This window comes from Fistularia commersonii, chromosome 36 (genome assembly GCF_037954325.1).
Source record: "Fistularia commersonii isolate RoL2024-O1a breed Wild chromosome 36, RoL_Fcom_v1.0, whole genome shotgun sequence".
Lineage (NCBI taxonomy): Eukaryota > Metazoa > Chordata > Actinopteri > Syngnathiformes > Fistulariidae > Fistularia > Fistularia commersonii.
Window position 1 is genome coordinate 7,209,379 of NC_141319.1, and position 25,622 is coordinate 7,235,000.

The window sequence follows — 25,622 nt, forward strand, 5'->3', positions numbered from 1 at the left end:
CAATCACGGCGCGCCAGGGCCAGGAGGCGGGGCTTCACCGGGAAACGACGGCTGTCAATCACAGGTTCACAGAGCCGGACATGCGGACAACACTGGACGGATCTGGACCAGAAGGGAGGAGAACATGGAGAGAACATAGATAGAAGAACATGTGGAGAACCCAGGTAGGAGAACATGTGGAGAACCCAGGTAGGAGAACATGTGGAGAACATAGAAGAACATGTGGAGAACCCATGTAGAAGAACATGTGGAGAACCCACAGGTAGGAGAACATGTGGAGAACCCATGTAGGGGAACATGTGGAGAACATAGAAGAACATGTGGAGAACCCAGATAGGGGAACATGTGGAGAACATAAAAGAACATGTGGAGAACCAAGGTAGGGGAACATGTGGAGAACATAAAAGAACATGTGGAGAACATAGAAGAACATGTGGAGAACCCATGTAGGAGAACATGTGGAGAACCCTGGTAGGGGAACATGTGGAGAACATAGAAGAACATGTGGAGAACCCAGGTAGGGGAACATGTGGAGAACATAGAAGAACATGTGGAGAACCCAGGTAGGGGAACATGTGGAGAACATAGAAGAACATGTGGAGAACCCATGTAGGAGAACATGTGGAGTACATAGAAGAACATGTGGAGAACCAAGGTAGGGGAACATGTGGAGAACATAAAAGAACATGTGGAGAACATAGAAGAACATGTGGAGAACCCATGTAGGAGAACATGTGGAGAACCCTGGTAGGGGAACATGTGGAGAACATAGAAGAACATGTGGAGAACCCAGGTAGGGGAACATGTGGAGAACATAGAAGAACATGTGGAGAACCCAGGTAGGGGAACATGTGGAGAACATAGAAGAACATGTGGAGAACCCATGTAGGAGAACATGTGGTGAACCCCGGTAGAGAACACGAAAGAAGAAGAACATGAGGAGAACATAGATAGAAGAACATCTGAAGAACCCAGTCCCTTCCCATCCTAGAGCTGAGCACCATCTACCTTCTCACACAGATCTGTAGAACGTGCACGTTGGAACACGTGCACTCCCCCGGTTCCGCTCACAAATCAAGATGTCGCCACGGCGAACGGCCTCCTTCGGTCTCCACGGCAACACGGTAACGTCACCGGTCGGGTTTTTGTTATTTGCGCAACAACGTGAAGTCCTGAGACCGTCGTGACTCACCACCACGGACGGTAAAGTGTGTGTGTGTGTGTGTGTGTGTGTGTGGAAACACACTCAGTTAACTGAAAAGCCCACAGGTGTGAATGAGCCGGTGTACGATTGGACGTCTGTTTGATTGACAGGTGCCCCGTCCGGGTTAAGCCCCGCCCCCTCGGGCCAGACAGGATATAGAAAGTGTGTTTTCAGGGTATTTATTTGGAAGAAAGTGTTTGGAAGTTGAGTCACGATGACAAAGCGGGGATCTCGACAACTAATTCTTTAAGAGAAATGATAAAAATCCACCTTTGGAAAATCAGAGTCATTGTTGGACACACACACACACACACACACACACACACACACACACACACACACACACACACACACACAGTCCAGGCTTCGGGAAGATAAGAAGCAGACCCGCCGTCGTTTCTGTTTTTTGTTGATAATGGTCAGAAGGGAGCCCCCCGGCTCGTACCGGGGCAGTGGTTTAGCGCTATCGGACCCGGTCAGGCCTCGGCTCTGTCGCCCGCGGCAACGGGAGCCGGCGGGGCCCCAAAACAACAAGAACGCGAAAAAATAAAAGTTTATTTTGAAGCTGTGCTTTTATTCTGAAGGGTTTTTCGTCTTCTGGGACGACAGTTAAAACCCTTGTTATTATGTACAGTGAGTATTATAATAACAAGAGTGTATTATAATAACAGTGTATTTTATGAAACAGTTGTTACACAAGCGAAGGATGTAGAAAAATGCAGATATTTAGATGTTTGAGGTCGTCAGCTCCTGGAAGAGGATGAGCGTCACGGTGTCGAGACGGCGGCGGAAAAAAAACATCCCGGCGGCAAAAAGGATTGATGCTTGTTTACGGAAAAAAAAACGAAAAAAAAACACTAACACACACACACACACACACACACACACGTGGGTCCGTGATGGGGATCTGAGATCTGCCGTGATCTGATTGTCTAAAAATATCCCGTTTCTTCTGGATGTCTGGAAGGCCGTAGTTTACAAAGAAGGATCATCACGCTCTTTCTGGAGTTATTGTTAGCTTCTCCTGCTTCTCTGCAGGACCTCCTGTGGTTTCCACGGGTTCTCCAGGGGTTCTTCATCTTCAACCTCCCCACGGTGCAAAACCAGAACTTCTGCTTTGTTTTCACAGATGAAAGGTTCCTCCCGAGCAATACCTCCACAACCTCCTCCTTCTGGAGAGGTTCGTTCCAACAGATTGAGATGGAGAGACGGAGCGGAAACACCAAGAACCTTCGGCCGCTTCATCTCATCACCAGAAGAAGGTGGAGGTATCCTTCTCTTTGGTTCCCTCCGAGCAACCTTGGTCACCTAAAAAGCAGTTAAATCTCCAGTAAATGAAACGAAACGCTTGTATTTTGGACGATATCAACAAACGGGTCCATTTACGGGATATAAAGCAAAACAAAACAAGTTCAGTCCAACTTTATTCTTCTTTCTTGCCTTGGAAACTGTTTGTTCTTCTTGACTCGGTTCATCCGCTTGCTTCACGTTGAACTCTTTCTCAGCCGCTCGGTTCCCGTCATCCGAGTTTGAATTCCGCTTCGTAAGCGTGACTTTTAACAGGTACGGTTTTTGGAAGCGCAGCGTGTACCGGACTGTTCTCTGATTGGTTAATGGCTTGGTCGCTTACTAAAACATTTTGGCCGATGTTTAGCGCTGTGTGACACATGGAATCGGTTAGAGGTGAGGAAGCGCAACAAGAGTTCATACACAAGGCGATTTTCAAGTGCGCCTTATAGTGAGGAAAATACGGTAAATGAAATGAAATTGAGAATACAAATATTTACAAAATCATAAAGGTAATTTAGGATGTGAAGCTCCTGAAGGTCACGGACGACACCACCCTTCCTGGCCTGGTCTCTGCTGGGGACGAGTCCAACCCCTCTATTGCACTGCTTTTTTGCACCACCAACCACAATCACACTCATTTCACTCTGTATTTATCTCATGCTTGTGTTTAACACCGTCGACCAAAGCAAATTCCTTGTTGTAAAATAACTTGGCGATTCAAGTCGTTCTGATTATTATTGTTGTTATTATTTCAGGTACGCTTGTTCACAGCCTTGGTGTCTTACTTTTTATTTAATTTCATTTATAAACTTGCTCATTTTGGGGTATTTATTGTTATCATTATAATTATTATTAGTATTATTATTGTCTCAGTCATCTAGGTCATGGTGAATTCATGAATTCATTTTATTTCATTTTATAAACTTTCTGAATTGGGAGTACTTATTATTATTATTATTATTATTATTATTATTATTATTTTCTCAGTCATCCAGGTCATGTTGAATTCTTGTCGAAATCTTCTTGTCTTGAAAACTGGACTTGAAATTGTGTTTTTTGTTGTTCACTCTGCTGTCTATTTATTAGTTTTTTTGCTGTCTTTCAATTGTCTTAATTGTCTCTCAATTTATATTTTTTATTCATATTCTGACTGGACTTCAAGAAATTCAAGTTCAGTTGCCAAGACAAGAACAATTCGACAGGAATTATTATTATTATTATTATTATTATTATTATTATTATTATTATTATTATATTCCCGGTTTGGGGGGAGAAGAGCTAATATATAGCAACAGCGCCCTCTGTTGGTGGTGGCTTGTAATTGCACCCTCGTGTGTCTTCCTTTCCCACCTCTTCGTCCCACCAATTATCAACCAATCAGAAAGGAGCTCCGGTAACTCCCGCGTTGCCATGGTAACGTGGCTGAAGGTTTGTGCGCAGGCGCCGTGTTTTGTGCATCAGTGAGACTGCACTGGAATAGTAATGGAAATTAACCAGCCAACTAACCAATTACCTCAATTACCTAATTGGATAATTACATAACAGACTGAATAAACAGATCAGTAAAACACAGATTCGGAATCGAATTGATTTAGAAAATCCGATGATCATCGAACAATGTAAAAATGACTGCTATAATTTAATCGAAAAATAACTTGTTTTATTTGAAATGTAAATATAAGACTCCCCATCAAGGTATTTCAATGGGATCAAAGGTGACTCATGTATAAACTGTGTTTATATACGATTCGGAATCCATAACCACCAAGTGATAAGAAATATTACTGTAAACACTAATCAATGGAATGTATAGTACGTGTACTCTTAAACTGTGTGTGTTCCTTTTCTAATATTCTGCTTTATTCGTTTTAAAAAGTTTTCTACGACTCGCAGAAACATGCTTTTTTCCATGTGGTTGTTTTTAAAAAGGCAAATGATTCCTATACATGCATGACCAGCAGATGACGCCACAAGACCGAATGAAAGGTAATTGAAATGACGATTAAAATTAACAAAAAAATGTTTTTTTGTATGTGTGTTTTGTCTCAGTTCAAATGCTTTTTTTTCTCAGAGCGGTTTCCCCCACGACCCCTTAGGTGTTTTACAGAGATTTTCCCAGGATAGAAGCCTGAAGACCTCAGGCTGTAGAAGGTTTGTCTCATTTGTTTATGGTCCAGGTCCTGTCAAACATATACTTTATTTGCCAAATAGTTTTCACATACAAGGAATTTGCCATAGTGAAACAGCGCCTGAAATGCAGAATAATTATAAAAAAATAGCTTTGGGTTAAAGAAACTGAATAAAAAATAAAAACACGCAAAAAGCGCAAAAAGCACAATTCTTTCGAATATAAATGTAATATTTTATGTTGTTACCGATTGAAACTGCATTTATAAATCTAACCGCTAGGTGTCGCTATTGTGCCGGATTAAAAAAAATACGCCGGCCGAGTTCAAGCCCACTTCCGGCTGGTCTCGGTAAATCAAAGATGGCGCCGGAGGAGGGATCGCTACTTGACTGCCTTTACGGTACGTAAAAATACTCGGTGAAACAGCAAATACAAATTACTACGTACCGCTCCCGTGTTTAATAAACTTTCAGTTTACTTTCGGTGACGATAAACCTCCGGAACAGAGGATTGTCTTCGCGTCAATTCTGCGTTTTTAGCTAGCAATGCTAACCCGGAACTTAACCGGAAGTTAGCGTGGTCACGAGCGATTCAAACCCGAAAAGTTGTTTAATTCGGAATTTATTCGTGAATTTCACATTGAATTATGTGGGGTTTTTTTTTAACTATGACTTTAAATTTTCCACTTCAAGAAATTAAAATATCTTCATGGAAATCAGGAAGGCGTTCAAGAACTTTTCCCAAATGCTTGTTCCGCAGGCAGAGATTCACAGATCTAATCACACGCTGGGATGGCGGTAAATTAAAAAGGTTTTTATTCATGAAACTTTTTATTCATGACACTTTGTGAGCCAAATACTTTTATTGATCTAGTCATTCGTCGTGATAGAAATGTGATAACAAGGTGTGCCATTCGAGACGAGTCAGGATGAGACGCTGCTGTGATGAGATATGCATTAATTATCTCACAACGGTTACAGTTGAATTTTGTAAAATGCACCAGAAGAGTAGAAGATACAGGAAAACACAGTGGAACCTTCATGTATTCATGCACCAATATGGGGATTCTTTGCTTTGAATTAGAGCTCAGATCTGAGTTTGCACCAAGCGGTATTAGTTGTTTAAGGACAGTAAGACGTGCCGCCGCAGGGCAGCCCAGAGAAAATCATGTTGTGGACTCGACCGTGAAGAGATGGAGGAGTTGCTGTCGGTGAGATACGGTGGCAGAGAACATCATCTGTGAGAAAGCAGGGGATATATAAGGGGGTTTTGCACGGCGGACGGGGGGAACATCAACCGACGAGCCGCTCAAAGCCGATTGGTGACGCTTTGATGGTTTTTAAAAAGAGGAGCGGCTTCATCCGAGCCATAAATGGAGTTTAGACATAAAGTGGAGCAAAGTTACATTTAGCATAGCATTGGAGCATGAAGTGTGGAGCCTTTAGGTTAAGGATGGAGCAATAAATGAAAAACTCCCCCATCTCCTCCGCCAGCATCTTAATCCAATCTTCAAGGTAAACACACATAATAATATCACTATTCCTTTACACTCTCTCTTATTACTTACCATTATTTTTTATTCAGCATGTGATGTTCATAAAGTACATGTTGCTTATTAAAAACACGTCACAAAACCAGGGATGGAACAGATGAATAGCGTTACAATTCCTTTTAATGGGGGAAATTTAATTTGATTTCTGTGCCAATTGAGTTCTGGAGTCTTGTAGATGCTCTTGACTTCCTGCGGTGATTCTCGCCATCAGCGTGACGCCGCTCTGTCCCGACGCCCCGACCGTCGTCACGTCGTACCTTGACACCGGAATCCGCAAAGGCCCGACGCTAAAAACAACACAGCGGCCAAATATGGACGCTTCCTGTCTGGTTGCGTTCAGGTTTTTTTTTTTCCCTCTTTCCCTGCAGAGCTATGAGTCACGGCGGCGGCTCATCTTGGAGCCCCGGCGGGAGGGGAGCAGCTGGCGGGACGCGAGGAGGAGCTCGCTCAGACAGAGATGGAGCGGCGGCTGAGGGATGACACCCAGCGCTGATCGATAAGCTGCTGGAGGCCCGAGAGGAACAGGCTCGTCTTCTCAATGGTGAGAACATGGGGAGAACCCAGGCAGGAGAACCTGACCTGGACCTGGAGAACCTACTCAGATGTGAGACGTGAAACAGATACTCGCTGTTCTTGCGGGTAAAGACAGGACGGGGTTCTCCTTCTCCGTCTGGAGTCTGGACTCAGGTACCAAGACCTACTCACAAAGAGAGAACCCATGGGTAGGAGAACATGTGGAGAACCCACAGGTAGGAGAACATGTGGAGAACCCACAGGTAGGAGGACATGGAGAACCCACAGGTAGGAGGACATGTGGAGAACCCACAGGTAGGAGGACATGGAGAACCCACAGGTAGGAGGACATGTGGAGAACCCACAGGTAGGAGGACATGTGGAGAACCCACAGGTAGGAGAACATGTGGAGAACCCACAGGTAGGAGAACATGGAGAACCCACAGGTAGGAGAACATGCAGAGAACCCACAGGTAGGAGAACATGTGGAGAACCCACAGGTAGGAGGACATGGAGAACCCACAGGTAGGAGGACATGTGGAGAACGTAGAGAAAAAACATGAAGGAAACCACAAGTTGGCTGTGGAAGAACATCTAAAGAACCAAGTGAACCCCCGGAATGGAACACGTCCCCTCCCGCCCTGGAGCTGAGCACCATCTATCTTCTCACATAGATCTGTGAAGCGTGCACAGAAGAACACGTGCACTCCCCCGGCCCTGCTCACAAATGTCCGCCGCGGCGAACGGCGGCACCGTCACAGGGATGATTGACAGCCTCCTCCATCTCAGACATGGACTCCAGCCTCGGGGAACAAGAACCTCCCGTGAACACCTGGACCTCCAGCGCTCTTGATCACGCCAGGCGTCCTCTGCCTCTTTTCAGATCCGTCTTATGATGAATGAAACGAGAAGAAGGAGGTGGAGTCTGCACCCATCACCCCATCCAGCCTGGAGATGGTGGTGAAGAAGATCACATCAGCTCTCCATGAGAAAGAGGGAGGGATGGAGATGATGGAGTGAAAGAGAGATGATGGAGAAGAAACAGTGGAAGGTTGTCCCACACAGCGCCCCCTGTGGTCAAACCTGGTACTGCAGCGTCTGTCCAGTGGGGCAAATCTGCAGGTTTTAAAGCCCCCTTGGTTTTCTGTTTGCTAATCCATGGATCTTTCCTCGTTTTTTAAAAAACTATATTAATTCAGTAAAATCTATCTGCATCTGGAAAGGTTTTCTCTTTTTACGTATTTTTAAATGCACACAAGTCAAGCAGGAAATTAGGAGTTGTGTCGGGGGGGTTCAGAAATTCAATATTAATATCAAAAGTACGTCTATTTAAGTCAGAAATGGCTAAAAAAAAACAGAAATCATCCCTTTTCATCACAATGATTATTGCATTTGGAGAATATTAATTCTCTGTCTGCGTTCATTTACTGGACTTGTAAAGCTTTCAGTGTCAACTGACAGGAACAGAAATCCAAGACTTCACCTTAAAAGAAAATTTAAAAAAATTGGGTGAATAATCGGGAGATATGACCCAGAAAGTAGAAAATAAATTTGAAGCTCGAAAGAAATTAACAAAGAATAATTAAAATCGTATTGAGAGATAATCCATATGCCATTCCAAGATTAAGAACCCTGGACAAATGGAATGATGCGTTCCAGGGTATGAGGATGTGGTGGCTCTTAGCTCAAATATGTTCTCACCATGTTCTCCTGCACCAAAATCAGAGGGAAGTATGAGAACCAGATGTTCTGATGTCAGAGAAGAGGTGGAACAAGAGTCTGGACCAGGAACCCACCTCGAGGTCTGCAGGTCAGAGGCGTCCGACTCGGTCAGTCAGGAACACGACGCCATCTTTGTAGTTCTCCAGCTCCCAACGTCCTGAGAGCAACGCCTGACTGCAGTCCAAGCGCGTTCTCCCAGCAAGAAGGTCCTGGGCTCTCTCCATGTTCTCCTACCTGGGTTCTCCAGGTTCTCTGTCTTCCCCCCGCGGTCTGGAAACAGCGAGTTCACGCAGGACTTCACATTGTCCTTCAGGTTGAATGGTTGGACGTCTCTAAATGGCCTTGTCATTGACAGCTGAGTCGCCAGGGTTTAGCCCCGCCCCTCAGCCCGACCGCCAGCTATGATTGGCTGTCAGCAGGCATGTAGAAAAGAGGAGCACGGACACTCCAGATTAGAAATATAATACAGATTGGGGATTAATCTATCGATTATTACCTCTTGATTGGTTTCCAATCTGTAGAATCTGCTTCCTTTCCAGAACAGTGTTTTTTTTTTTTTCTCTCTCTTAAACCTTAAACCGACATGGACTGACATCCGCTCGATCTAATTGGCCGGGATTAACAGGAGGCCATATCAGGCGGAGTTGCCATGGCAACCACTCACCGCCTCACCAGCTCTCGTGGAATCCATCGGGTGGAGTCTCTTAAAGTCAGAGCGCCGTTTTTTTTCTGTGTGTGGAGAGATTTGTTTAGTTTACCATCGGTTCCTCGGAGAAAGAGCCGAACATCTGAACGCGTTCTCCAAACTGTGATGATGTAAGCGGCCATGAATCCCCGGCCTCAGAGGCTTCGGGTGACGCGGCAGAATCATAGCGGGCCGGGGGGGACTCGATGGCGTCGCCGTGGCAACAAGCGTTTTTATTAACATGGGTTTTTGATCCACGGTGTGTTCGATTTTAACGGCGTGCGGCGGAGACCGGCAGTCTGCCGCCGCACGGCCTGAAGGGAGGGCAAGTCAATGATGTAGTCAAGCTCCGCCCCTCGCCAATCAGGAGATCTGAAAAGACACCCATCCTGGAAACCCGGTTGAGAAACTGATGTTTTGGGGGTTTTTTTTTCACCCATTTTTATATCCTGTTTCACTTCGCTCTTTCCCTCAATCTGATTGGCTGTTGGTCTGACAAACCACATTGACCAGCGGATAAGCGGTGGTGGCGTTTCACTCCCAGAAGTGTTTGCCTACATCTGCCAGGACTACCCTTAACTTTATTAGTCCTCGTCTTCCTCTGAGCTTCTGGGCTTCTCCGTTCAGGGGTCTTCTTCTTCTCTCACACCAGCTAACTTCATGTCCTCTTTCACCACATCCATTAATCTTCTGACTGGTCTTCCTCCTGGCCTCCTGCCTGGCTGTTCCAGCCTCAGCATCCTTCTACCCACATCTGCACCATCCATCTTCTGGCCATGTCCAAACCATCTCAGTGTGACTTGATCTTCAAAACCTCTAACATGTACTGTCCCTCTGATGGACTCATTTCTGATCCTCTCCATCTTCCTCCATCCCAAAGAGAACCTCAACATCTTCACCTCTGCTTCCTGTCTTCTCTTCATTGCTACTGTCTCCCAACCATACAGCATCACTGGTCTCACCGCTGTCTTGTACACCTTTTCATTTTGGCTGATACTCTCATTCTGTCTTGCTGCGACTAACCTTCATCCCTCTTCTTTCCAGAGCATTCCTCCACTTCTCAAGATGTTCCTCACAATGTCTTCTGCAAACATCATGGTCCATGGCAATTCCTTTCTAACCTTATGTGTCAGCCTGTCCTTCACCACTGCAAACAAGAAGCGGCTAAGAGGAGATGGCTGATGTAGTCCCTGATCCAACTTTAACATCTCGTCACACCTACAGCACACCTCACCACTGTCTCACAGTAAGCATACATGTCCTGCACCAGTCTAATATAATTCTCTGCCACTCCAGACTTCCTCATACAGTAACAACTTTAGTTGTCAAAATGAATGTTTATAAAGCACTTGTGTGCGAACAGGAAATATCAAGAGTTGGAAACAAAGACAATTCGTTCATTGTCTATTTCGCCTATCCTGCAAACAGGGGACTCCAGATCTCCAATTAACCTTTTGGCGCAATCACAACATCAGTGCCTTGTTAGCAAGCAGTTGTAAGCTATTGAACATTCGCATCCTCATGGTGACCAATCCAGGTCAACCCCTGCCTCTCAGACCCCCCTCCCACCCCCCACTCAATGCAGTATAAGCGGTGTAGATAATTCATGAATACCGAGAACTGGAGTCACTTTTATGGTCTGCCGGCCGTGTGAGCCTGTCTGGGAGCTCCTACAGGTTCTCTAAAGAATCAGCAAAGGAGAACGCTGTGTATTCGACACAGTTTTCTGGGTCAATATTTCCAGGTTATTTATTCACTTTGTGTGTGTGTGTGTGTGTGTGTGTGTGTGTGTGTGTGTAGGCGGGAGGGGGGGGGGGTCTTCTCTAACTCCAGGTCTTCTGATGCTGGTGCAGTTGAACATGATTGGTTCAACCCCACTGAAGTTGAGCGGTTTGAGTGTCTGAGCAGCAAGTTAGGCCATTTGCTGGACCCCCTTTAAGCTACCATGGAATTGAAAAGGTGAGGTGACCAAAGCAACCCCTTCTTGCATTAATGTTTGGTGTCTCGACATCTGACTAAGTGACATTATATGCTAACACTAGATGCAGCCTGTGGCTGCATGGAAAATACACTACAAAGTACAATGGTGAAGTTTTACTCTGGAAGAGAATCAAAGTACTGTCAGTGGCACTTTGTCCTGCAGGCTAATATACGCTGTAGATACGTACATATGAGACCAAGTGGATCTGGAGTGGATCTGAAGGACGCAGCCGGTCTGTGAGCGCCCTTCCCGGCAGATACCTAGGATAACCACAGCAACAGGCGGGGTCTATTGTTTCAGTGTGGCCCTGAATCCGACCCGTCCCGTGGCCGGACGCTGGTCCGGCGACATGAAACCACGGGAGGAGGAGCTGGAAATGCAACGCCGGCCAACTGGCATCATTCAGTGATCTTTTATTTCCAAAAGCCCAAGAGTACATTTACTGTTATGGTTGCGCACAGGATACCGTGGGCATGGTGGAGGTACAGGACACGTGCCGCGTGTTTGCGTCGTAACATCGTTTTAAAAAGAAAGTACAGGATGCACTTTATCCTCTGAAGCATGTGGGGATTTACAATCGACACCGTACACTGTACATTGTATATTTTTGCAACACAGCATGCCTTTTTTTTTTTTTTTTTTGCTCTGGTCTTGTTTTTAATTTCTTCTTAAACGTCAACATTTTTTCAGTCCTTAGAAGCTTTTTTTTGGGGGGGGGGACACACACAGGCCCCGACCTTGCATTCGCACTAACCTAGAGCTTCGCTTGCAACGTGTAAGGAGTGGGGTTGGGGTTCGGGGTAGTGTAGTGTGCAAACACAGTTTGTGAGTATGTTCACGTAAGGCTGCAGTGTTTCAGTGTGAACGCTATCTTACAATGGAGTGCACGTGGCGCCGTCGCCCCTGGTGACGCATGGCAGCGGCGATGGTGTTCCAGGCTAGCGCTACAACCGTTGGCCGCTAACACCTTCAGAGTTGGGTTGGTGATGGACAGAGATGATCCAGCTGCATAGAGTCCCCACCTGTTAGACTTTTGTTTTGCAGTCCGAACAAGCTAGCTTCCCACCCTGGTGAAAGAGTGAGGTCAGGTATTGATGAGAGTGCCCTCTGCAGGCTGGGAAGACCAAAATGCCGTTCCTTCTGACTCACTTCTCAGTTGAGCCTCTGGGGTTTCTCTGGATGTAGTGTAAGCATACTTCATTCGGAGTCCGGGGTCGGACGTTTGGTCACGCGGATCCAAGGCACAGGCTTAACCTTTGACCTACATTAATGTTGGCACAACATTTGGTTTTGACATTGCTGATTTCCAGGATTGGTTGGCAACGGCTGCGACATCTTTTGGGACTCCTTTGGTGGACTTGGAACCACCAAGGGTTGGAGATCCCTCAGGGATACGTCTGTTTGCAGGGCTACCGGTGCAGTTAGCCACAGTCATGGTCTCAAGGGACCGCGTAAACAAAACTGACCTTTGCTAGCTTGTTCAGGCGCTGATGTCTAAAAGAACAATATCATTCATTTAGTTTGGATTTCAACTCACTCAGGAGTAATTTAGGGTTCTAGAGATGGTTCTGGGCCGACAGCTTCCCTGACACCTTAAGCTCATGAGCTTTGATGATTCTGGTGGTTCCTCCTTGCTTGTCACAACTAAGATATCTGCCAAGCACAGCAGCAACAACAACAAAAGTACAGAGTGTACTAATACGACAAGAGTGGCCGCTCTGTATCCCCCAGACATGTCCATCACAGATGTTCTGCTTCGCCTCTCCTCCTGCATTATGGCTTATCATCCGCTCTGATATCCTTCATCTTCTGCGAGTGCAGTCGTTTCTAAAGTGTGTGTAGCAACAGACCAATGTTGGGACAACAGGCCCTGAGATTGAGTTTGAAGACGTCACGAGACAGGTTGCCTTTTGTTTTGTTTTGTTTTGTGAGAAACCGCTGGGCTCGGGAACCCGCTTAGACAACGTGTCGCACATTTAGCGTCAATTCCACGCGGATTTAAATCGACAACGATTCAGGTGCATCAGTCAGCATGAGAACATCAAGACAACAAACAAACAGTTCAAGTTTTGAATTTGAATCAAGCTCTACCATGATTGCCGTTGTTGCTTCCCGTCGCTTTTTTTGCTCGTTAAGTATTAAATTTGTGTGCTAATTAGGTCTGTGTGTTAATTAGGCACCGAGATTCACAGCTGGACGACCATCTGCAACGCTCAATCTCATCAAATCACTCCAATTACTGGCCAGGAAAGCAGAAACTCAGGGATACGCCCTTGAATCACGCACATTGTCCTTCACCGCGCTGAGTTCCCTTTCACACGTTTGCCGCACAACTTAACTAAAACACTAAAAAGACAGAGCGCAGAGCAGCAGTGCGTAGGAACCCAAATGTACAAATTCTAGTCTGACCTTCGCCCCTTTTCTTGTCTTGGACATAAGAGAGCAGAACTGCCCAGAGAGCATAATTATATCAGAAAAATGAAAACACCTGTAGAGCCTCATCAAAACAGAGACACAAACTGGTGGAAAAAACATTCTGGAGTTTTTTTCTGGTCCCCAAACTTAAGTTTTCCCAGACATACATGACAATGGTGCCTGTTTTTGCTTCTCTTGACCAGTACCCTGCACTGGATCCCTGTTAGTGATGTCCTACTTGCAGAAGTGCCTTTACAGAGCCCTCTGGTCGAAGCTACCTTTGACGAGTTACCTCACCCGAGCCCGAATTCATTATTTCTGAGCAGACGCCACTTTTAAGTTGGACTGTTCTTTGCGTAATCTTAAGGTGTCTTAAGGAAACTTGAGGGTAGGGGTTAACACCCCCTATATCAACAACCTCCTGTCGGGGGATTATTGTGAAGAGAAGATCAGTGTCCAGACTCCATGAAACATTTGGGACTTCTTTTGGCACCAAGAACCTCTTCACACTTGGAATATGTCAATTAACTCTCCATTTTGGTTTCATTTACTCTCCCCCCCCCGATCCTGGACTCAGGGTCACAGTGGGTTTTGGGTCGGGGTCCAACTTGGACTTATGGACCACCCGAAGATGCAGCTCAGAGGACACTGAGGAGTGACGACGTTCTCTACCCACAACACCACTCAGCTGGCTGGAAACTACAATCATACACTAAACGCAAGTCTGCGCTGCGTTCTTCCCTCAGCAGTTTGCCTGGACAGTGGCGGCAGCACTTCCAGCTGGGATAAAAAGTAGCTGCATAAATCAGCACTTCTTCTCAGCGCGCGGGGGACAACCAGCGGGTCGCAGCTTCGCAGATGGACGCCACCCAGTTGCCATCTCAGTATCAACCCAGCCATTTGGCATCCCAGTATGTGAGTGTTGTCTGAAGCCCTGCGTACCGAAACCCTTATTTTACACTGTTGTCATTGCTTTGACATTGGCTAGACGTTGCGGACATGTGTAAATGTTATCAGGGTAAAATCATATTGAGATACACTCTGACTAGAGACACATTTTTAAGGTCAAGTTAAGGTGTAATCTGACATCCACCTCAGAAAGTGCAACTTATTCGCTTCACAATCACCTCTCATCGCTAAGCAGTCCTGACGTTTGGATCTGAAAGCTCCTACTTTGCTCCTCAGAGCTACCGATTGGGGAATTGCCAAAAGTACCACATAGCTCAAAAGTATCGCCCCTGCATTTGCTCGTGGCGTTCTCTCCAGATTCGAGACTTCCCCGATGAAAGGTTTAATGAAGGTAGCTCAGACGTCTGGCCAAGTGTGGATGGAAGCTGTGCCGTCCGTGCAAACGGTTCAGGCTACATGTTAGCAGTCTCAGGCAGGAAACGAGAAGACTACTGGTGCTGCGTTGTTGTTGAACATGTGTAAAGGGCAACTTTACACAAGAATTTGGTCTGAACCTGACCGTCATTGTGTTCAGGCAGTCGTACATAGTGAACTGCACCCAAGCTAGCCGCCGTTTAAAGGAACACTGAGCCGTTCAAAGTGGTTGACACCGAATCCTAACAAGTACTGAGGCAACGATGTGGCTTTTCTCTTAGTATTTTTTGGGACTTGGCCGTGTACCCGCTGGATTCACCCTCTGCAGAGTCCAAGGACCCCTCCCGTTTCAACACCCGCCAACGTGTACCGTTCCAGCATGTCGATCTAAGGCAGTGTCGTGACCACTGGATCATCGGCGGGCTCGAAAGCCAACCTAGTGAGGAGCATAGATTTGGACAGGTGTCGTTCTAGTGGGGGTTGGACTTAGCAAAGGGTGAACGTGAGCGGTTACAACTTGATATGTTCCATATATGGGGAGGGAAACGGACCCTCGGTACTCGGAAAGACGAGCGCACTCAAAATAACGGCGCTTTAACTCAAATAAGTGATGGAACCGGAAAAGTAAGACCACAGTGGAACTTCGGACGAACTGAAGTGACGGGACGAACCCTTCCGGGCTCTTGCATCCGGACAGTGTGGACAGCGACGAAGCCAAGACGGTGAATGTCCATCACATCCACGATTGAACGTTACAGTACGAAACACGGGGCAGTTGGAGGGGTGGGCGGGCGCTGCCCCTTGCGTAAGCGTACACAGAAATAAGGGAAACCTAAGGCACAAATGGTGGTATTTAAAACCTACTGTTTAGAAGTACGGGTACAGCTATGGGCCCATTTCCATGTGCAGCTCGTTTTTTTCAAGTGTCTTCTCGCCCTGGTCGTCTTTGGTTTGCTCTGGAAGGAACCCGTTCTGCGGCTTGCCGGCCTCCACGAACAGCGGGAAGTCGGACAAGCTGGTGTTGCACTCCTTATCCTCGTTCTCGTCGCCCCCGTCGTCCTTGCGCTTGCCGTCGGCGGCGGTCGGCGTGCTACAGTCGTAGGTTGGCGTGCCGCAGCCGTAGGCCTCGCTGTGCGGCCGGCGAGCCTCGTCCGGGATGTTCTTTTTCAAGTCCCGGTTCCGGTTGCGTTTGGCCAAGCGGGTGACAGAGCCCAGGCGGTTGAAGATGTTGTCCTCGGATGTGGTCTGGTGGTCGGAGCGGTGGTCCTGCTCCACGCCCCGCAGCCGCAGGTTGTTGAGCTTGGTGTCGATGCTCTCCTGGGAGGAGGTCTTGTAGCTGTTGGTGTCCAGGCTGTTGAAGATGGCGCGACGCTCCGGGGAGAGCATGTCCAGGGATACGGCGCGCTGGTCCAGGCCCAGCTGCCGCCTCTCCATGCTCCGGATGGTGGCGGCTCGCTGCAGCTTGTCGTGAACCTCGACGCTCATGCGCCGCCGCGTCTCCCGGAACTCCGCTCGCACGTTGGCTTTCCACTCGGCCGCGTGAGCTTTGATTTCTCCAACCTTGGCGACGCAAAGAGTCGACTTAACAGTAAAATGGAGAACCCCGTGCCATTACGCAGTCTGGACCTGGCGTGGAGCTCACCTCCTCCTTGGTCTTCTTGGACAGGACCCTCAGCCAGTCGCCGATCATGTTCAGCACCGCGGCGAAGTAGGCCAGACCTCCCAGGATCCAGAACCACACCAGCGGCCTGTACCACTTCCGGTACTCGATGCGCCGATCGCCGCCTGTTGGGGGAACAGGAAGTGCATGAGGAATTTGGATGTCGTCAGTTGTCCTGCCGCCGCCCGCCGCTGGGAGAAGATACCAGTGCTGGAAAAGATAACGAATGTTTATTCCCCAAAGAGTTCCAGAAGAAGTGGCTCCACAACAACTTCTCACAATGGAGCTGTCATTTGGGGCAGGAGGCTTGGTTTATATTGGACGGGTCACCTGTCAATCATCCAGCCACACCTGTGGACAACTTAGAAGATGTAAAGAAACCCCAGGCAGGAGAACATGGAGAGATACTCTAGCAGGAACCAGGAGAAGACCGAGGGATCCCGGTCCAGTACAGGACTGGCAGCAGACACCTCGGTGTTTCTCCTGCTCCTGATGATCTGCTCGCTGATGCCGGACGAGGTCCAGGATCCCGGCGTGGAGGCGACGTCATGAAATCCAGCTGTCCTGTCGGCATGAACGGTGATTCACCCCGGCCTGCAGATGCTGGAACGCCGGCGGTAAATCCTGGACGTAACGACCAACCAACCCCCTCCAGAAGGTACCGCCGCGCAGATTTACCACCCGGGTTCACCGCCGGTTACCACGGCAATAATCACCAATTAAAATTTAATTGACTACAGGCTGAGTATCTTTCGGTTATTGGTTGCTTTTTTTTTTTTTTTTTTTTTTTTTTACGAGGTGTAATAAACAGCCCCGCCTCCAGGGGGACATTAAAACGCCGATAAATATTTCGTTCCCCCCCACGGGTACTTTTCACAGCCGCTGCGAACACACGTTTTATATTTCACGGTTGTTTTCTTACTGTTTCCCACCGGATGACGTATTCGGCCCTAATTCCATCTGGGGGGGACGAAGCAAAGCTAACACTGTTAGCATGGTAAATTAGAACGGTTGGGATAACCAGCTTTGAATTAGACATGTCAGATTTGGGCTGGTGTGTGTGTGTGTGTGTGTGTGTGTGTGTGTGTGTGTGTGTGTGTGTGTGTGTGTGTGTGTGTGTGTGTGTGTGTGTACACATATGTTTGTATATATGTGTGTCTATACATATATACAGTATGTATGTGTGTTCGCGTGTGTGTGTATACGCATATGTAGGTATATAAATGAGTGTGTGTGTGTGCGCACATGTGTGTATACACATATGTTTGTATATTATATGTGTGTGTATACATATATACAGTATGTGTGTGTTCGCATGTGTGTGTATACGCATATGTAGGTATATAAATGTGTGTGTGTGTGCGCACATGTATGTATGTGTATATATATATGTGTGTGTATACACATATGTTTGTATATTACATGTGTGTGTATACATATATACAGTATGTATGTGTGTTCGCGCGCGTGTGTGTATACGCATATGTGTGTGTATACACATATGTGTGTATATACACGTGTGTGTGTGTGTGTGCCTGTATATATGCGTGTTTGTATGTGTGTGTATATATATATAAATATATATGAGTTTGCGTACACACATTTTTATGTATATGAATGTGTGTATATACACGTGTGTGTGTATATATATGTGTGTGTATATATATATATATATATATATGTGTGTTTGTGTGTGTATGTATATTTGTATATATATATGTGTGTGTGTGTGTGTGTGTGTGTGTGTATTGCTGTGTATTTTTGCGTATGTATAGATATTTAGTTACGTGTGTGTATGTATATGTATTTTGAATTTTCAACCTTTATCTCATGTGCTTTGGGATAAAGATCACTAATTACCAAGGGATCCCCTGCACGTGCGCGCATTCCCACGGCGGCGAGCGCTCACCTGCCACGTAGTCTCCGATGCCCACGGTGGTGAGCGTGATGACCACGAAGTAGGTGGACTCCAGGGCCGTCCAGCCCTCGATGTACTTGAAGATCACGGCCGGGATGGTGACGAAGAGGATGCAGCCCGCCAGGATGAAGAGGAGGGTGGAAGCCACGCGGATCTTCGTCTGGCTGATCTGATTGTGTTTGTTCTGTCTCACACACACACACACACACACACACACACACACACATAAACATACAGTGAGCCTGAATTAGCTGGATAGCATCATAGAATGAAGGAGTTAAGCTCCGCCTCCCCTACCTCAATCACTGTCATGTTTTTAATTGTGTGTGTGTGTGTGTGTGTGTTTGTGTGTGTGTGTCACCGCCATCTTCTCCTCGAGCGCCGCTCACCCGGAACATCTTCTCCACTTTGGCGATGCTTTTGACGAAGATGGTTCCCAGCTGGTCGCCGACGCCGGCCAGCAAGAATCCAAAGAGCGGGATCCCGAAGATGGCGTAGAGGATGCAGAAGATCTTCCCTCCTTCGGTGCTCGGGGCGATGTTCCCGTACCCTGCAGGGAGGAGAACATCGGAGGCGGGAGATCACGTGGAGAACCTGGTCCACCTGTGCAGGTGCCGGTCAGGACCTGACAGAAGGGGAAGCCGGCGAGCGCAGATCTCGTACCTATGGTGGTGATGACGGTTCCGGCGAAGAAGAAGGCACTGCCCAGGTCCCAGTGGCTGGAGTTGTAGGACGTGTCGCCGCTGGGGTTCACGCCGGCGTTCACGGCGTCCACGGAGTGCTGCAGAGAGACCAGTGCAGGGTATCGAAAGGGGGCGGGGCTTAACTCGGACCCGTCCACCGTCAATAACACACATCCAGATGCAGGAGGAACGCCGGGGGAGAAGAAGAACCATCAGATGGAACCCGAATCCGAACCCAGAACGTCCTCGCTGGGCCTCAGTCAGCCAGGGAGCTGTAAAACTACAAACATGGCGTCCAAACACGCCGTTCCAGACGGACAAGGATGTAGAACCGCCGATCCAGAGGAGAACTTGAGCCTCTCCGACCAGTAGACCATGTGGTGGGTTCTCAGACCAGACTTCCTTGTTCCATCGGTTCTCCTTCACCCTGCAGGTGGTCTCCATCACGATCGCTGAAGATTCATCTCAGGGTATGAAGTTTGACCCCCAGTGGTTCCCCAGTCATATGATCATGACCTTTTGACCTGCAGTCAACCCTCTCTGGAGAACATCTGTGTGGAACACAAGGTTCTCCTGGTGACGGACGTGTCAGGAGAACGTTAGCGACAGACGTCCTGATGCTGCGGGGGAACCACCTGCTCCGCTTCTACTTTGAAAATCAGCCTCGCAGGAAGTCTTCTCCATTCAAAGTTGCAGATGTTCCTCCCGGAGGGGGAGCGAGATGATCTTCAGACTCAACCCCACACTCTTTATCCATCACGTCCCGTTATGTAACCCGGGACGGCGGGGGGACGCCATCTGCCCGCATGCCTCCCGCCGTCCCACGTCCTCTCAAGGACAACCGCAGCTCGGCCCGGAGACGCACGACCAGAAGAAGAGGGGAAGGAATATCAGCTCCGGTCAGAACTACAGGGTGGAAGAGAACCAGATGTTCTGGTGTTGGAGCCCGGTGGACCAGAAGAGTCTGGACCGAGAGCCCGCCTCCTGGTCTGCAGCTCGGGGGAGTTTCAAGTTCTCCTACGGACCAGAAGTCCCACGTCTGCTTCTCACTGCGTCCGAGAAGGTGTGTTTGGACTCATCTATGACGCCATGTTTGTAGTTCTATAGTTCTACAGGTTCTCCCTGTACGTTCTCCAGCCTGGATTCTCCAGGTTCTCCTGATTCCTCCCACAGTCCCTAAACAGTCAGCAGGTTCACGAGTGGGTGATTGGTCGGATGTCTATATGATTGGCTCTCCTGCCCAGGTTAAGCCCCGCCTCCTACCCTCAGTCTCTTCTCTGATTGGTTCCCCACCCATGAATGAACACCCGACTGTAGTTTTATTCCGGTCGGTGAAATGAATTCTGGGAAAGCCAGCAAACCTTTCCATTTGTTCCCTCCTGTTATTGAACCGGACGTCTGCTAACTTTGGCACTCGAGAGAGAGTGTGTGTGTGTGTGTGTGTGTGTGTGTGTGTGTGTGTGTGTGTGTGTGTGTGTGTGTGTGTGTGTGTGTGTGTGTGTGTGTGTCTGTGTGTGTGTGTGTGTGTGTGTGTGTCTGTGTGTGTGTGTGTGTGTGTGTGTGTGTGTGTGTGCGCGCGCGCTATAAATGAATTATCGGAGTGTGTGAGTGGAGCAGGCAGGAGAGAAAAAGGTCCTCTGATTGATCCGTCGGTCGGAGTAACGTTCACAGGAGGCGGCTGCAGGAGTCAGAAGTACAGGTACTATAGGAAGTACTTCTGCATGTACTACATGTATTGCAAACATCTGATTGGTCCTTTCAGGCTGCGGTGGATTGTCGCCGGCGCCCTGAACATTGTCACGACGTTGTTCACACCCCGACCGCCGCCGCCGGCCAACCAGAAAGCTTCGCCTGGCCGTGAACTGTTCCCTTGCACTTTCCCGTTTCAAGGTCACCGCCGGACGCCCGCCGCCGCCAATTTGCACGGCGGCGCAGGGACGCGGCAGGGACTTCCTTTCAGCGGCGGGGGTTTCCTGCTGATTCACAACCCGCCGTGTGTTCGCCACCACGCCGCCACCCCCCGGCCTTCACGCCTGCCGGCGTCGGAAATAACATCGCACCGATCAGCGAGCGGACTGACAGGAAGCGGTGAGTGTGAGGCAACTCTCAACTTCCTGTAGTGGAAGAATATATAGTTGTGGATAGGACCTCCAGGCCAGCAGGGGGCGCCACTGGTGCTGCTGAACACTATATTAATTTCTTACATTTTATTGATTTATCCCATTATTTATGAATAATCTATTGATATATTTAATGGTCTATCAATTTATTCATGTTCTGTTTGTGTGTGTCCGTGGACTCATATTAGCAAATTAAATCAATTTTAAAAAATAAATTATAGTTTTTCATGATAAAATAACCGGATTTCCAATTGATAAAATATCTGTTAAAAATCTTGTTCATCCGTGAGCCTGGGAGGTCAAATTCAGGGCCAGTGAACCCTCGTGCCCGCAGGCTGAATAAAACTCCTATTGATCGGTTTTCAAACCCCCGATCAATAAGCGAACGACTGAAACCCCACACCTGCCGGAGCAGCGTCCGCCCAGACGTTTATTCTTAGTCGTGTCTGCGCCCCGGGTTCCTGCGGGTTCGCTTTGCCCTTCAGGCCGGCGCAAGGAGCAGATGGCTGCTTCTCAGGGAGGGGGAGCGTTCGGCGTCCGATCGATGTCCGGTCTCGGCTTTCGGTCGAACCGAGTCGCCACCTGGGACCCTGATCTGGGTCCACACACACACACACACACACACACACAGGGCGGTCCTACCTTGATGATAGCCTCCAGCTCGGCCGGTGACACACACGGGTGCTTGACCAGGAAAGCGGCCTTTTCCGCCGTGATGGTGATCTTCTGGTTGTTCTCGAAGGGCTGCTCCAGGGCCCTGAAGACCAGCCCCCCGGCCACCAGGTAGGCCACCACCACCACGAAGACGGCCAGCACCGTCTTAAGCTTCATCATGGCGAAGGGCGCCACGCCGTCGGCCACCGCCTCCATGCTGGCCACCACGCTGGCGGGCCGGGAGGAGATGGAGAGGCGCGGCAGCGAGCAGCCCATGGGGTTCTGCATGGCCGCCACGCTGGCGTGGACCAGGCTGGACTGGAGCATCCCGGCCTGCATCTTCTTCGGCGGTACCAGGTTAGTCTGCACTGCCGCTGGAAGAGGCGACACAGAAAGACCTTCAGGGCGCCGGCGGCCGGAGACGCCGGAGAAATACGGCGCTATAAACTCCGTTTTAACGAGCCGCCGGGACTCGTGGACACGGAGAAGACGTAAAACTCCAGCGTTTCATCCACACCTTCCAGGGAGGACCTTCTCCTGCCGGACGCCGCTGTGATTGACAGCTGTCAATCACAGCAGAGCCCCGCCCCCTCCCACCCGTCATCCAATAGATCATCGGCAAGGAAATCCCGGCAGACAGAAGCTCTTTCCCACCCCGTTCCAATCCGGCGCCCCCTTGTGGCGGGAACGTGAACCCGCCGTCGCAAAGGAGACGGTTTTCGGATCGGCTAGCTGCTTTAGCTTAGCTCTTTGGAAACCCTCTTACGGGCGCCCGGCGTTCTAAATCCCTCCGTTCTCCATCTGGGAGCGGGGAAACCTCCACCTGCCCGGCCAGTTCTCCACAAACCCCCTTCTCTGTGGTTCCGGAACGTGAGTCAGAACCCGGTTCCCTCCACGGACGCCGTGCACCATCGGCGGGTCGGCGTTCCCCCACTTCTGGACCCGCGTGACGCCCCATGTTCTCGGCTTCAAATGTAGTTCCTTCACAATTTCCACCCAAATAAAAAAAGCAAATGTAGAAATAGACTCCGCCCCCCCAGGAAAGCTAAGTCTCCTAGCGGCGCTAACCTCAGATGATTCCCGCGTCGGACGCCGTCTGTCCGGAGGCGGCGGTTCTTCTGCTCTGAAGCTCAGATCTCTGTGTCTTCACCCCCCCCACCACCTCCTCCACCCCCCCCCCCCCCTCCAGGAAGGATCATTTTATGGCCTGTGACCCCCCCCCACCGCTTGACATCATCGCTCGCCAAGCGCCTTCCTCTTGCAAAAGCCAATAAAACCCCGGCGCCGGATTCGGTTCAGCCTGGTCGGAGGCGACCCCTGTCGCCATGGCGACCATCAAACTCAGAGAATTTCTCGTACCGGCTGGGAGAGAAGCCCGGAAAACACTCGCCGTCGCAGTAAAGTTGGAGCGTTCCCGTCCCGGCGCCGCCGCTCTCTATCCCGCCGAGGCGCAGGGATCGATTCCCGGGCGGAGACGCATCGATCGGCGGCGCCCTTGAACCCGACGCTCGCAGGAAACACCCCACGCCCCCCCGCATGGCGGCCGGGACCTCCACCTGATCCCCGCCGCCGCTTCCAACCCAAGGCCTTTTCATCAGAAAAAGGACGATGTTACGTAACAACCTGTGGGTTGTTGTTTTTTTTTGTTTTTTTTGTTTTTTTTATAAAGGGGGGGGCAGTGTGTGTGTTGGAGGTGGGGGGGGTGAACACACACTCCTGGGAACCAATGAGATCCACCTCTGTGCTTTATGTAACCAGGCAGCTGCGGACATGCAGACGGCGGGAAACCGACGGACGATGGGGGAAGCCCCCACCCCCAACACACACACACACACACACACACACACACACACACACACACCCTCCCCTGCAGAAAAACACCTGCGGCCGTGAAGGTGACGCAGCGACGTGACACACATGCAGGATAATGGTGGGTGCCAGATGAGGTAATCTGCACACCTCGTGTGTGTGTGTGTGTGTGTGTGTTTGTGTGTGTGTGTGTGTGAGAAAACACTGCACTAGCTCTTGTTGACAAAACTCCTCATCCTCATCTTCCTCCTAGAAGCATCAACACCAGCAACACACACACACTCACACCCTGTTTGTCAGCAGCTGCTGCACCAACAGCCTGAACTTCAACACACACACACACAAACACACACACACACACACACATTTGATAGATAAACAGAAATTAGATAAACTTCAGCTGAACTTCCACCACATCTCCACCAGGAATGGAATGAGGGATGGAGGACACACTCCATCACACACACACACTTCTGCCTCTCCATTGCAGCACAGCCTCCAGGAGTGTGTGTGTGTGTGTGTGTGTGTGTGTGTGTGTGTGTGTGTGTGTGGTGTTTTCTGACCTGGCCCAGGGTTCGCCTCCCCCGGCTTCCGCGGGTTCTCAGCGGGGAATTTCATCTTCACTTCCTCCTCTTCCTCTCCCAGAAGGCGGGGAGCGGCTTCACCTCCCGCCGCCCTGCCGCGTCGTCTTCAACCGAGAGAGGATGGAGAAGGGCAGCGTGTGGAAACACATCAGTCCGGTTCTTCTCCTCCTCCTCCTCTTCTCCTTCTCCTCCTCCTCTTCCTCCTCCTCGCCTCACCCGCGGCGGTGGTCGGGAGCGGTGAGGCTCCGCCGAGCGCTCACATCCTGATGGATGGTCGGCGGAGCGTCCGGATGCCGTGCACGACACGCTGGCTTGCTGTCGCCGTGCGTGTGTGCGTGCACGAGTCTGCGTATGTGTGTGAGTGTGTGTGTGTGTGTGTGTGTGTGTGTGTGTGTTATGCTACACCTCCCGCCGACGCAAAGCGCTCCAGCGGCGGCTGCGTGCTGCATACGTACCGCGTCAGACACTGGAGGAGGGAAGAGAGGGAGGAGGAGGAAGAGGAGGAGGGAAGAAGGTGGACAGGAAAGGAGGATGAGAAAAGCCAGGGGGAGGGAAGAGGGGGAGGAGAGAGGAAAGGGAAGAAGGGGGGGTTTAGAGGAGGAGGAGTGGAAGGAGAGGAAGAAGGGAAGAAAGATGGGAGGAGAGAGGAAAAGAGAAAAGTGAAGAGGGGAGGATTAGAGGTGGAGGTTTGGAAAGAGGGTGATCGGATGAAGGGATAGAAAGATGGGAGGAGAGGAAGGGAAGAAGGGAGGATTAGAGGAGGAGAGGAAGAAGGGATGAAAGGAGGAAAAGAAAGGGAGGAGAGGAAAGTAGGAGGTTTGAAGGAAGGATGGCGAGGAAAGAAGAGGGGAATAAGAGGACGAGAGGAAGAAGAAGAAGAAAGATGGAGGACGAAGGGAAGAGTTTCTACATTGAAGTCCAACAAAGACATGATTAGAAGATGATGGGGTTCACTAGCAGTACTTCTTACTAGCAGTACTTCTTACTAGCAGTACTTCTTACTAGCAGTACTTCCTGGTTGGAGTACTTCTTACTAGGGGTACTTCAAGAGTGTAGGAGTACTACCTAGTAGGAGTACTTCAGGGGTGTAGGAGTACTTCCTGGTTGGAGTACTTCTTACTAGCAGTACTTCTTACTAGCAGTACTTCCTGGTTGGAGTACTTCTTACTAGGAGTACTTCCTGGTTGGAGTACTTCTTACTAGCAGTACTTCCTGGTTGGAGTACTTCTTACTAGGAGTACTTCCTGGTTGGAGTACTTCTTACTAGCAGTACTTCCTGGTTGGAATACTTCTTACTAGGAGTACTTCCTGGTTGGAGTACTTCTTACTAGCAGTACTTCCTGGTTGGAGTACTTCTTACTAGGAGTACTTCCTGGTTGGA

The 25,622-nt window shown here is 49.2% G+C and overlaps 1 protein-coding gene across 1 annotated transcript; it reads right to left on the reverse strand.

The window, feature by feature from the left end:
- Positions 1 to 15,323: 15,323 nt before the first annotated feature.
- On the reverse strand, positions 15,324 to 24,641 carry kcnk10a (potassium channel, subfamily K, member 10a). The gene is made up of 7 exons (XM_086143179.1): positions 24,221 to 24,641; positions 21,837 to 22,222; positions 19,055 to 19,172; positions 18,781 to 18,941; positions 18,383 to 18,575; positions 16,456 to 16,598; positions 15,324 to 16,373 (listed from the first exon to the last, which is right to left on the reverse strand). The coding sequence occupies exons 1-7, from the start codon at positions 24,273 to 24,275 to the stop codon at positions 15,699 to 15,701; spliced, it is 1,731 nt and encodes a 576-aa protein (XP_085999305.1). The 5' UTR covers positions 24,276 to 24,641; the 3' UTR covers positions 15,324 to 15,698.
- Between the last annotated feature and the right edge of the window lie 981 nt (positions 24,642 to 25,622).

Excerpts from the sequence above, each read along its gene's own strand:
- kcnk10a (XM_086143179.1), bottom strand. The coding sequence starts at position 24,275 with ATGAAATTCCCCGCTGAGAACCCGCGGAAGCCGGGGGAGGCGAACCCT. Across the intron at positions 18,942-19,054 it reads AACCGTCATCACCACCATAG|GGTACGGGAACATCGCCCCG; the intron begins GTACGAGATCTG and ends TCCTCCCTGCAG. Across the intron at positions 18,576-18,780 it reads AAGTGGAGAAGATGTTCCGG|AACAAACACAATCAGATCAG; the intron begins GTGAGCGGCGCT and ends TGTGTGAGACAG.